Source organism: Entelurus aequoreus, linkage group LG23 (assembly GCF_033978785.1).
Source record: "Entelurus aequoreus isolate RoL-2023_Sb linkage group LG23, RoL_Eaeq_v1.1, whole genome shotgun sequence".
Taxonomy (NCBI): domain Eukaryota; kingdom Metazoa; phylum Chordata; class Actinopteri; order Syngnathiformes; family Syngnathidae; genus Entelurus; species Entelurus aequoreus.
Window position 1 is genome coordinate 9,399,984 of NC_084753.1, and position 13,383 is coordinate 9,413,366.

A 13,383-nucleotide genomic window follows, 5' to 3' on the forward strand; every position below is an offset into this window, starting at 1 on the left:
GATCAAACATTACAGGGAGACAGAACAGGATCAAACATTACAAAGAGAAAGAACAGGATCAAACATTACAAGGAGACAGAACAGGATCAAACATTACAGGGAGACAGAACAGGATCACTGACGGCTCTGCCAACTTCCGGCACCCTTTACAGACAAAGGTGGGGAACTGGTAAACAGAAACATATCTAATTGTTGATATAGTCAAATGTTAAAATTTGAGAGCACATAATGACAAAACTAAAGGTTGGCAATTTAAGTTGTGAATGTGCTTTTATTCTGAAGGTTTCGCCCAGGATGTTTCAGACACTGGCAGCAAAAAAATTTTAAAAAATTAAATAAAGATTACTTGATATTTTTAATGTAACATTTGCATGGTGGAAACACGCTTGGTGGGAGAGGAACTTTAGTGCTCATGAGTTTATCTACACGGACTTAACAAAATGTATGCGAGCGAAAAAGTAGGCACAATCCAGGATTACGGTGCATTTTTAATCTAAAATGCTTTTAAAAACAATGAACATGAAATCATTTACAACATAAAATCATCCTTTTAAACTTCATACCACAGATATTTGTTTCTGTCAGTGCATCATTAACATAAATAACATTCTAAAGTGCACCTGAAGCTTTCATATTTGAATGTTTCCCCATAAATACCATCATTTGCTCACAAACTCAAGCGGTAACGCACTTTTTAAGGTATTTTACAGTTTTAAAAGCCTAAAGCTTATAATGGCTCACACTATAATTAATTTTGACATTTTAAAAAAGTTGCCTGCAACTTTGGCATCTTTGCTTCAAGACTTATCCTTGAAACGAGATTTTTGTTGCTCCTTTCACACTTTCAGAATATTCTAAGCACAACTGGCATGGTTGGAAAGTGTTAGACTTTGATCTTTATCACAGTTTGAAGATGTTAGGTTTCCTGCGCTCTTATTTTGGCGAGTAGCTTCCTGTTTGTACTCGCGTTCATTACCTAGACTTGACTCCTGAGTGGAGCCACCACATTGGTGCCGCCATCTTGAAAGGGGCAACATCTCCACCTGCTGACAGGCGTGATGAAGTGTCGGCACGTTGAATCATCCTAACTTTGTAAACTCATGTTATAGCGAGCTGGCAACATCTTCGCTGATGTGCATAAATACAGTAAAATCATCTTTGATTCATAAAATATGCTGACTGACTCGCCGCAGTGCCGCCCTGGTGGCTACTTGGAGCGTCTTCAAAAATGTATGGAAAAAGACAAAGAAATGGGGTGATAAATATATTTTTTGTTGTGAAAAGGTTTGTGTAGGAGGACAAACACGACACAAACCTTCCTAGTTGTTATGTTTAATATGTTTGTGTTTATGCCTCACTGGGTGGGAGGTGTTGTCCATAATGTGAGTGTAGTGGGTGGGAGGCGTTGTCCATAATGTGAGTGTAGTGGGTGGGAGGTGTTGTCCATAATGTGAGTGTAGTGGGTGGGAGGTGTTGTCCATAATGTGAGTGTAGTGGGTGGGAGGTGTTGTCCATAATGTGAGTGTAGTGGGTGGGAGGTGTTGTCCATAATGTGAGTGTAGTGGGTGGGAGGTGTTGTCCATCATGTGAGTGTAGTGGGTGGGAGGTGTTGTCCATAATGTGAGTGTAGTGGGTGGGAGGTGTTGTCCATCATGTGAGTGTAGTGGGTGGGAGGTGTTGTCCATCATGTGAGTGTAGTGGGTGGGAGGTGTTGTCCATAATGTGAGTGTAGTGGGTGGGAGGTGTTGTCCATCATGTGAGTGTAGTGGGTGGGAGGTGTTGTCCATCATGTGAGTGTAGTGGGTGGGAGGTGTTGTCCATAATGTGAGTGTAGTGGGTGGGAGGCGTTGTCCATCATGTGAGTGTAGTGGGTGGGAGGTGTTGTCCATCATGTGAGTGTAGTGGGTGGGAGGTGTTGTCCATAATGTGAGTGTAGTGGGTGGGAGGTGTTGTCCATCATGTGAGTGTAGTGGGTGGGAGGTGTTGTCCATAATGTGAGTGTAGTGGGTGGGAGGTGTTGTCCATCATGTGAGTGTAGTGGGTGGGAGGTGTTGTCCATCATGTGAGTGTAGTGGGTGGGAGGTGTTGTCCATCATGTGAGTGTAGTGGGTGGGAGGTGTTGTCCATAATGTGAGTGTAGTGGGTGGGAGGCGTTGTCCATAATGTGAGTGTAGTGGGTGGGAGGTGTTGTCCATAATGTGAGTGTAGTGGGTGGGAGGTGTTGTCCATCATGTGAGTGTAGTGGGTGGGAGGTGTTGTCCATCATGTGAGTGTAGTGGGTGGGAGGTGTTGTCCATCATGTGAGTGTAGTGGGTGGGAGGTGTTGTCCATCATGTGAGTGTAGTGGGTGGGAGGTGTTGTCCATAATGTGAGTGTAGTGGGTGGGAGGTGTTGTCCATCATGTGAGTGTAGTGGGTGGGAGGTGTTGTCCATCATGTGAGTGTAGTGGGTGGGAGGTGTTGTCCATAATGTGAGTGTAGTGGGTGGGAGGCGTTGTCCATCATGTGAGTGTAGTGGGTGGGAGGTGTTGTCCATCATGTGAGTGTAGTGGGTGGGAGGTGTTGTCCATAATGTGAGTGTAGTGGGTGGGAGGTGTTGTCCATCATGTGAGTGTAGTGGGTGGGAGGTGTTGTCCATAATGTGAGTGTAGTGGGTGGGAGGTGTTGTCCATCATGTGAGTGTAGTGGGTGGGAGGTGTTGTCCATCATGTGAGTGTAGTGGGTGGGAGGTGTTGTCCATCATGTGAGTGTAGTGGGTGGGAGGTGTTGTCCATAATGTGAGTGTAGTGGGTGGGAGGTGTTGTCCATAATGTGAGTGTAGTGGGTGGGAGGTGTTGTCCATAATGTGAGTGTAGTGGGTGGGAGGTGTTGTCCATCATGTGAGTGTAGTGGGTGGGAGGTGTTGTCCATCATGTGAGTGTAGTGGGTGGGAGGTGTTGTCCATAATGTGAGTGTAGTGGGTGGGAGGTGTTGTCCATAATGTGAGTGTAGTGGGTGGGAGGTGTTGTCCATAATGTGAGTGTAGTGGGTGGGAGGTGTTGTCCATAATGTGAGTGTAGTGGGTGGGAGGTGTTGTCCATCATGTGAGTGTAGTGGGTGGGAGGTGTTGTCCATCATGTGAGTGTAGTGGGTGGGAGGTGTTGTCCATCATGTGAGTGTAGTGGGTGGGAGGTGTTGTCCATAATGTGAGTGTAGTGGGTGGGAGGTGTTGTCCATAATGTGAGTGTAGTGGGTGGGAGGTGTTGTCCATAATGTGAGTGTAGTGGGTGGGAGGTGTTGTCCATAATGTGAGTGTAGTGGGTGGGAGGTGTTGTCCATAATGTGAGTGTAGTGGGTGGGAGGTGTTGTCCATCATGTGAGTGTAGTGGGTGGGAGGTGTTGTCCATAATGTGAGTGTAGTGGGTGGGAGGTGTTGTCCATCATGTGAGTGTAGTGGGTGGGTGGTGTTGTCCATCATGTGAGTGTAGTGGGTGGGAGGTGTTGTCCATAATGTGAGTGTAGTGGGTGGGAGGTGTTGTCCATAATGTGAGTGTAGTGGGTGGGAGGTGTTGTCCATCATGTGAGTGTAGTGGGTGGGAGGTGTTGTCCATCATGTGAGTGTAGTGGGTGGGAGGTGTTGTCCATAATGTGAGTGTAGTGGGTGGGAGGTGTTGTCCATCATGTGAGTGTAGTGGGTGGGAGGTGTTGTCCATCATGTGAGTGTAGTGGGTGGGAGGTGTTGTCCATAATGTGAGTGTAGTGGGTGGGAGGTGTTGTCCATAATGTGAGTGTAGTGGGTGGGAGGTGTTGTCCATAATGTGAGTGTAGTGGGTGGGAGGTGTTGTCCATCATGTGAGTGTAGTGGGTGGGAGGTGTTGTCCATCATGTGAGTGTAGTGGGTGGGAGGTGTTGTCCATAATGTGAGTGTAGTGGGTGGGAGGTGTTGTCCATAATGTGAGTGTAGTGGGTGGGAGGTGTTGTCCATAATGTGAGTGTAGTGGGTGGGAGGTGTTGTCCATAATGTGAGTGTAGTGGGTGGGAGGTGTTGTCCATAATGTGAGTGTAGTGGGTGGGAGGTGTTGTCCATAATGTGAGTGTAGTGGGTGGGAGGTGTTGTCCATAATGTGAGTGTAGTGGGTCGGAGGTGTTGTCCATAATGTGAGTGTAGTGGGTGGGAGGTGTTGTCCATAATGTGAGTGTAGTGGGTCGGAGGTGTTGTCCATAATGTGAGTGTAGTGGGTGGGAGGTGTTGTCCGTAATGTGAGTGTAGTGGGTGGGAGGTGTTGTCCATAATGTGAGTGTAGTGGGTGGGAGGTGTTGTCCATAATGTGAGTGTAGTGGGTGGGAGGTGTTGTCCATAATGTGAGTGTAGTGGGTGGGAGGTGTTGTCCATAATGTGAGTGTAGTGGGTGGGAGGTGTAGGAGCTTTGCTAGACTTCTCCTCTCTGACACCACCACCAGAGAGTCTAGCTCCACTCCCACCACGTTACTGGCCTTCTCTACCAACTTGTCCAGTCTGTTTGCGTCCCTCGCTCTCAGCCGCTGCCCCAGCAGGCCACGGCGTACAAGAAGGCGCCCGCCACCACCGACTCGTAGAACATCTTCAACATCTTTGTGCAGATGTTGAAGGATCCTAGCCTCCTGAGGAAGTAGAGTGTCCCTTCTTGTAGAGTGCCTCAGCGTGTTTTGACCCATTCAGCTTGTTGTCCATGTGTACACCCAGGTATTTATAATCCTCAACCATGTCCACATCCACCCCCCTGATGGAAACAGGTACTCCTCCTCCTTCCCAGGTAGGAGCTTGTTGGAGCCACTTTGTCAAACCTGTTAAAGAACTAGTTTAGCTCATTGGCCATCTCTTTGTCTCCGTCCACCCCCCTACCCCCCGACGGTTTGAGGATGTAAGTGTCTATATTAGCTACAAACGTATATTAGCCTACTATCAAAATGACTTTAAAAGTCTTATATAAGTGTTATAATGAAGACAACACATGATGTAAGTGTCTATATTAGCCTACTATCAAAATGACTTTAAAAGTCTTATATAAGTGTTATAATGAAGACAACACATGATGTAAGTGTCTATATTAGCCTACTATCAAAATGACTTTAAAAGTCTTATATAAGTGTTATAATGAAGACAACACATGATGTAAGTGACTATATTAGCTATATTGCTAATACTGCCGTTCAATAAGCCTGCTAAAGATGCTAAAGATGTTAAAGATGCTAAAGATGCAGAGTGTATAGTGAAGTAGTGTCTAAGTCACTCCGCACTTCAACACAAGGTGGCGGTAATGCTCCATGAAACTAAATGACAACCGCTGAAAAGAGGCGAAGAAGAAGACGGAAAAGAGGAAAAGGAAGAAGAAGAAGAAGAAGGTGGTAGAGCAGAGTTGTAATAATTGAAGGTAAGACTTCATGGAGGGATTTAAAACATGCTTCCTAACACATTGACGCTTTCATCCACTTTTAATAATGCCTTGTTTGTCTCCCTCTGAAGACCAATGTGTTGTCAGCAGCTAACAACAGCTAGCACAACTTGTAGCTTGTGTGTACTAATAACTGCTAACTTGATATACTTTTACACCAGCTGCTTATCTGTAAACACTATTTATACTCCTCTGTCTTGTTTTCATGTCGTCCTGACTCCGTCTTGTAGCACATGAAGCTGAAGTCAGGCCTGTCTGCCTCCTTTTAGCTGGCAAGTGGGCTGCACCAATACCATCTGCTAAAAATAAACTAAGTCCTTCTTTGATTTAGACTTAGTGTGTGTGTGTGTGTGTGTGTGTGTGTGAGTGTGTGTGTGTGTGTGTGTGCTAGTCAGAGGTGGGTAGAGTAGCCAGAAATTGTACTCAAGAGTACTGTTACATTAGAGATTTATTACTCAAGTAAAAGTAAGGAGGAGTCACCCAATATTTACTTGAGTAAAAATAAAAAGTATGTTGTGAAAAAACTACTCAAGTCCTGAGTAACTGATGAGTAACCTGTTCCTTTAATGATGACGGCAACAAATAATGCACAACAACATAAAAATAGCAATGAGCAAATTCAGAGCCAGGAATATCTCTTAAGCAACTAAAACAATAATATATATTAAATAATAATACATTAACATAAAAAAAATGAAGGCAAATTGAGCCACAATAACTTAACAGCACCATAGGCTCAGTAGGCAGAGATTACAAAGGAAAATAACAAGTTAGCCTTTACGCAAACCATAAACTGATAGGTGTGGGCTGCACCTGGGAACACACTGTGCACTTCTGATTGGTGTTTCTATGCATGTGTGAGTGTGTGTCCGACTGTGTGTGTGAGTGTGTGTGTGTCTCTGTCTGTCTATCTATGAGGCGTTAATAAATGTCCCCACACGATGTACATTTGACAGTGATTCATAGCAGGGAAGCTAACATCAGCCTACGGTGACAGCCAAAATATCTACTAACGTTACTTACCGCCATGTGCTTCCTCAAATTTGACGTTGAGTTCATGTAAGCTTAAGCTTGTTGTTGTTTTGCCGCTGAAACTTTGTTTGGCTCTGTTTGATTGATGAAACGGAGTCAAACGTCACCAGTGACTGCATTTGATTGGTGAAACGGAGTCAAACGTCACCAGTGACTGCATTTGATTGGTGAAACGGAGTCAAACGTCACCAGTGACTGCATTTGATTGGTGAAACGGAGTCAAACGTCACCAGTGACTGCATTTGATTGGTGAAACGGAGTCAAACGTCACCAGTGACTGCATTTGATTGGTGAAACGGAGTCAAACGTCACCAGTGACTGCAATTGATTGATGAAACGGAGTCAAACGTCACCAGTGACTGCATTTGATTGGTGAAACGGAGTCAAACGTCACCAGTGACTGTATTTGATTGGTGAAACGGAGTCAAACGTCATCAGTGACTGCATTTGATTGGTGAAACGGAGTCAAACGTCACCAGTGACTGCATTTGATTGGTGAAACGGAGTCAAACGTCACCAGTGACTGCAATTGATTGATGAAACGGAGTCAAACGTCACCAGTGACTGCATTTGATTGGTGAAACGGAGTCAAACGTCACCAGTGACTGCATTTGATTGGTGAAACGGAGTCAAACGTCACCAGTGACTGCATTTGATTGGTGAAACGGAGTCAAACGTCACCAGTGACTGCATTTGATTGGTGAAATGGAGTCAAACGTCACCAGTGACTGCATTTGATTGGTGAAACGGAGTCAAACGTCACCAGTGACTGCAATTGATTGATGAAACGGAGTCAAACGTCACCAGTGACTGTATTTGATTGGTGAAACGGAGTCAAACGTCACCAGTGACTGCATTTGATTGGTGAAACGGAGTCAAACGTCACCAGTGACTGCATTTGATTGGTGAAACGGAGTCAAACGTCACCAGTGACTGCATTTGATTGGTGAATCGGAGTCAAACGTCACCAGTAACTGCAATTGATTGATGAAACGGAGTCAAACGTCACCAGTGACTGCATTTGATTGGTGAAACGGAGTCAAACGTCACCAGTGACTGCATTTGATTGGTGAAACGGAGTCAAACGTCACCAGTGACTGCATTTGATTGGTGAAACGGAGTCAAACGTCACCAGTGACTGTATTTGATTGGTGAAACGGAGTCAAACGTCACCAGTGACTGCATTTGATTGGTGAAACGCAGGCATGCGATAGATCCTACTTTGAAGGTCTGTCTGACAAAGCAAAACAAACAAAGCGTGCATTAACAGATGGATAAAAATCAGTAGCGAGTAGCGAGCTGAATGTAGATAAATGGAGCGGAGTAAAAGTAGCGTTTCTTCTCTATAAATATACTCAAGTAAAAGTATGTTGCATTAAAACTACTCTTAGAAGTACAATTTATCCCAAAAGTTACTCAAGTAGATGTAACGGAGTAAATGTAGCGCGTTACTACCCACCTCTGGTGCTAGTTGGGCATAACATTCCCATTAAGGCCTAATTTACATCTTCAAATAACTCACTTCATTGTAAAAGTCCAATCATGTGCTAATAATAGGGTTAGATCATCTCATTTAAGTTCCTCATGCCAGGGGTGCCCACACTTTTTGACTGGAGGCCACATTGGCTTCAAATAATGTATATAAATACACTACATTACCAAATGTATTTGTATGATACAATGTTCATATCAATACATCCCTTGTTAGCACACGCCTAAAAAATATCTCAAGATGAATTTAAAAGCCATTGACTGCATAAGAGTGCGGTTCATAATCCGATGAGTGGACTAATATAAGACTAAAATAGTCGATGAGTCGTCAACATTGACTGACGTGATGGAAGTGAAGTGTCGCTCCAACAGATGCCATTCAATAGATTCAATATTTTAATCATTTCACAGCCTGTAAATGAATGCTTTGAGTCTGGATGGATTGATTGAGACTTTTATTAGTAGATTGCACAGTACAGTACATATTCCGTACAATTGACCACTAAATGGTAACACCCCAATAAGTTTTTCAACTTGTTTAAGTCGGGGTCCACGTTAATCAATTCATAGTAACATTACCCAGACAGAATCATTCACCCTTGTATAACACAACTCATTTGGTTCTTGTGAAGCAATAGAGATGCAATTAAACATAATTAGTGGTACAAATACTAACAGCCTTTTTCTTTTTCTTTCAGCCTTGTTGTATAGCCTGGACCATGGGAAAGAAGAGTCGATCAAGGAAGTCTCTGTCAGGAGCTAGTGCCATGGCTTCTCCAAAAGAGATGATGAACCTCGTTTCCGAACTGCTGCAAAGTAAGTGCATTTACTTTTAGCATACAGCACAGTTTTATTTTCTACTATTGCACATGAAGTATGATAGGGACAAGCGGTAGAAAATGGATGGGTGGATAATAGAAAGTTGTATTGTTATTTTACAACAACAAAACACGCTGAACCCAAAACAAAACTGCAAAGGCTCTGTCAATTTGCTTGCTTTGTAATATAAACAAAAAACACGCAATATCAAATATAACAATGTGTTTTCATGGCTATTTAAATAAAACAACACAGGATTTTGCATGTGTCAAAAGTAAATTAGAAGTGGTGATTGCACATGAAGTTATCATTCAAAAATGGATTATTCAGGGTTTCCACAGGGCATTAAAATACATTAAAAGTCATTAAATGGATTTTGCAAATGGCATGAAAAAGCATTGAATACAATGTCCACAGTAGGGTTGTACGGTATTAGTATAGTATTGTGATACTAATTAATCATATTTGGTACTATACCGCCTCTAAAAAGTACAGATTCCCCGTCCCCCCCGTAGTCGTCACGTGCTGCTTTTACGAGCAGAGGAGCATGTTTGGCAGCGCACACACACAGAGTACTTACAAGCAGACACAGTGTGTAGACAGAATAGGGAGAATGGATGCATTTTGGTGTAAAGATAAAGGTGAAGTTATAACACTGAAACACCCTCAGGAAGAGCTGCTTTAAGACATGGCTAGCGAGCTAACGGCTAAAGTCCATCTGCAGTCGGCAGTGTTTTTAGCTACTTCTAAATCACTAATCCTGGTCTCCATGGCGACAAATAAAGTGAGTTTCTTACAAGTACCAGTATCACTGGAGGACGAGGAATACCGTATTTTTCGGACTATAAGTGGCAGTTTTTGTCATAGTTTGGCCGGGGGTGCGACTTATACTCAGGAGCGACTTATGTGGGAAATGATGAACACATTAGCGTCAAATATGAAATAATATTATTGATGTCATTCACGTAAGAGACTAGACGTATAAGATTTCATGGGATTTAGGAGTGACAGATTGTTTGGTAAACGTATAGCATGTTCTATATGTTATAGTTATTTGAATGACTCTTACCATAATATGTTACGTTAACATACCAGTTGGTTATTTATGCCTCATATATCCATCCATTTTCTACTGCTTATTCCCTTCGGGGTCGTGGGGGGCGCTGGAGCCTATCTCAGCTACAATCGGGCGGAAGGCGGGGTACACCCTGGACAAGTCGCCACCTCATCGCAGATGCCTCATATAACGTACACTTATTCAGCCTGTTGTTCACTATTCTTTAGACATTTTAAATTGCCTTTCAAATGTCTATTCTTGCTGTTGGCTTTTATCAAATACATTTCCCCAGTGCGACTTATATATGTTTTTTTCCTTCTTTAGTATGCATTTTCGGCCGGTGCGACATATACTCCGGAGCGACTTAGACTCTGAAAAATACGGTAGCTAATAATAGGTGTATAAATGACACAATATGTTACTGCATACGTCAGCAGACTAATTAGGAGTCTTTGTTTGTTTACTTACTACTAAAAGACAAGTTGTCTAGTATGTTCAACATTTTATTGAAGGACTAAATGACAATAATAAACATATGTTTCTTTTGTTCAAATAAAGCCAATAATGACATTTTTTGTGGTCCCCTTTATTTACAAAGTATCTAAATACATTTTGGTAGCGGTACTAAAATATTGGGACAACCCTAACCTCAAGTGAGTCGCCTCCTTACTCGTCAAGCTGAGAACAGCACAGCACACTTTGTCCCCTTCACAATAATAGCGCGGTGCGCTACATCCGGTCTGACTGTGCTAACAAAATAAAGGGTTTAATAAAGTAGCTTACACAAGCATAACGTACATAAAGCACTTATTGAAACATTTACAAAATGATTATACTTTGACCTAAAATACTGCTCAAAATTGTCCAAAGATGTATTGCACCAATAAATGTGAGGATGTTTGCATTTAATATACAAACATGTTATTACATTTGATTTCACACAGAAATAAGGAACTTATTGACTATATCATGGGACTACAATGCCGGACTCCCGCAAAGCTCTCTGGTAGATCTCGACCATATATGGAGATTTCCCCTGATGTCAATCATGCTCCTCATTTTTTTCATGTAGGGGGAACCTTGTGCTCCCAATGCAAAAGCTAAGTGTAGGGCCTTGCTATACTCTAATGGCATCTGTCTTTCCAGAGTGCAGCGGGGAAGCGCCATCTGCCAGTGAAGAGTGGGAGGAATATGTTCAAATTAAAAGTTTAGTGGAGAAGATCCGAAAGAAGCAGAAAGGTAACCTTGGCCAAGTGCAAGTGTTTTTTTTATTGTACTTCACTTTGATTTATTTTTGATGTATTTATTATTTTCAGTATTTATATTGTATTATATATATTACATATATTCATAAAATATATTTACTGTATTTATTTTAATATTCATATTTAATTTATTTAAAAAATGCATTTTTTAACTGTCTCAAGAGTTTTCACACCAGTGACCTCTCGAATATAAATTGTAACTACTAACACATTTCTCAACCAAGTCAAACAATTCCAACACCGACCAATTCAGCTCATTCAGGACATCTATGCCATTAATCGCCTTCAAAAAAAGTCTCAATTTTCCTGAAATCCCTAAATTTCCAGGAAATTCCCATTGAAATGAGTGGGAATTTTTCCAAAGTGCCACGATTACAACATTTCTCAAGCCATTTACAACATTCCAGCGCCAACCAATTCCGCTTATTCAGGACATTCAAACTAACACTTTCCCAAGTTCCAAACCAAATTCTGGTTTTCCTGGAATTCCTCAAATTCTGTAACACTAATTGTCAAATGTAAATTGTCCCTATCAACACATTTCTCAACTGATTGCACTCCATCACCAACCTATTCCGCTCATTCAGGACATTTGTGCTATTCACCTTCAAAAAATTAGATTTTCCTGAAATTCCCAAATGACCAGGAAATTCCCATGAAAATGAATGGGAAATATTTCAAAGCTCCACATTTCCCACATTTCTCAACCAATTCAGCTCATTCAGGACATCTATGCCATTAATTGCCTTCAAAAAAGTCTCACTTTTCCTGAAATCCCTAAATTTCCAGCACATTTCCATTGAAATGAGTGGGAATTTCTCCAAAGTGCCACGATTACAACATTTCTCAAGCCATTTATAACATTCCATCTCCAACCTATTCCACTTATTCAGGACATTCAAATGAACACTTTCCCAAGTTCCAAACCAAATTCTGGTTTTCCTGGAATTTCTGGAATTCCTGAAAATTTCTAACACTAATTCTGAAATGTAAATTGTACCTATCAACACATTTCTCAACCGATTACACTCCATTACCAACCTTTTCCGCTCATTCAGAACATTTGTGCTATTAATCACCTTAAAAAAATGACCAATTTATCTGAAATTCCCAAATTACCAGCAAATCCCCATTAAAATGAATGGGAATTTTTTCAAAGCGCCACAATTCCCACATTTCTCAACCAAGTCAAATGATTCCAACACCAACCAATTCAGCATATTCAGGACATTCATGCTATTTATCATTTTAAAAAAATAAATTCCGCTTTTCCCCAAACTTTCAAATAACCAGGAAATCTCCATTGAAATGATTGGAAAATGTTTTCAAAGTTGTACAATTGCAACATTTCTCGACTGATTCAGTTAGTTCTAACAGCAGCTCATGAATTTTCTTACATGGCGCTATCTTAGATGTATGCAAACTTTTTTAGTGTTAGCACGTTAACATATTTATGCTAGCAAATGTGTACGTTTGAACCTAATCATAGATTTTGTTACTTGGTGGAATCTTAGAAGTATGCTAGCTGTTTCCCTGTTAGCATGCTAACTTTTTTTATGCCAGCGTTTAGAGCAAACATTTCTAGGTTCTGTTATTATGTAACCTCTAGAGGTATGCTAACTCTTCTAACTATACCAACAGTTACCATTTCAAGATTCATAATACATTTCAGTACAGCTTCTTTAAAACCATTTTTACATTGCATCTAGAATTTCAGTTCAGCGTGAGCTCTTCAACATTCTAAACATTTCATCATTCAAACCATTTCAACACTTACATCATTTCATCATTCAAACCATTTCTACATTCATCATACATTGAAATAGCGTGTCAGTTCGGCGTCAGCTCTTCAACATTCAAACTATTCTTACATTTGTTCTACATTGCATCATCATTCTACAGAAATGTCTTCATCTCGTTATCATTATTATTACTATGAATATTGTAAGTCCTGAAAGATAATTGAACTTAATGTCATGGTGTTTTCATGTCTGTCTGTGAAGGGATGGTACATAAAAATACAATTATAAACTTCCTTTTCTTAGGTATGACAATATTATTTGACGGTTCAAGAAACGACCATTTCCAGGATCTGGTGTCCTGGGCAAAAGAGAATGGCGTCTCCTGTGATGCTTTCAGAATTGCCAACTTTGGAAAAGAAGGCTATGGCCTCCAAGCCACCAGAGACATTAAGGTGAGCAAAACACTGCTGTCAGCATAGATCTATATATACAGTAAGTAGCCAGAACAATAGTATTATATAACATATTACTTCTCCTAAGAAAGTATATCTATTTATTTGTTTGATT

At 41.4% G+C, this 13,383-nt stretch overlaps 1 protein-coding gene across 1 annotated transcript in view; it reads left to right on the forward strand.

Moving 5' to 3' along the window:
* Positions 1–5,240: 5,240 nt before the first annotated feature.
* Positions 5,241–13,383, forward strand: part of setd3 (SET domain containing 3, actin histidine methyltransferase) — a 39,559-nt gene continuing 31,416 nt past the window's right edge. The window contains exons 1-4 of the mRNA XM_062034924.1: positions 5,241–5,389; positions 8,632–8,749; positions 10,956–11,048; positions 13,120–13,268. Of these exons, the coding sequence (XP_061890908.1) occupies positions 8,653–8,749; positions 10,956–11,048; positions 13,120–13,268 (339 nt within the window). The 5' untranslated portion in view covers positions 5,241–5,389; positions 8,632–8,652. The remainder of the gene's footprint in view (positions 5,390–8,631; positions 8,750–10,955; positions 11,049–13,119; positions 13,269–13,383) is intronic.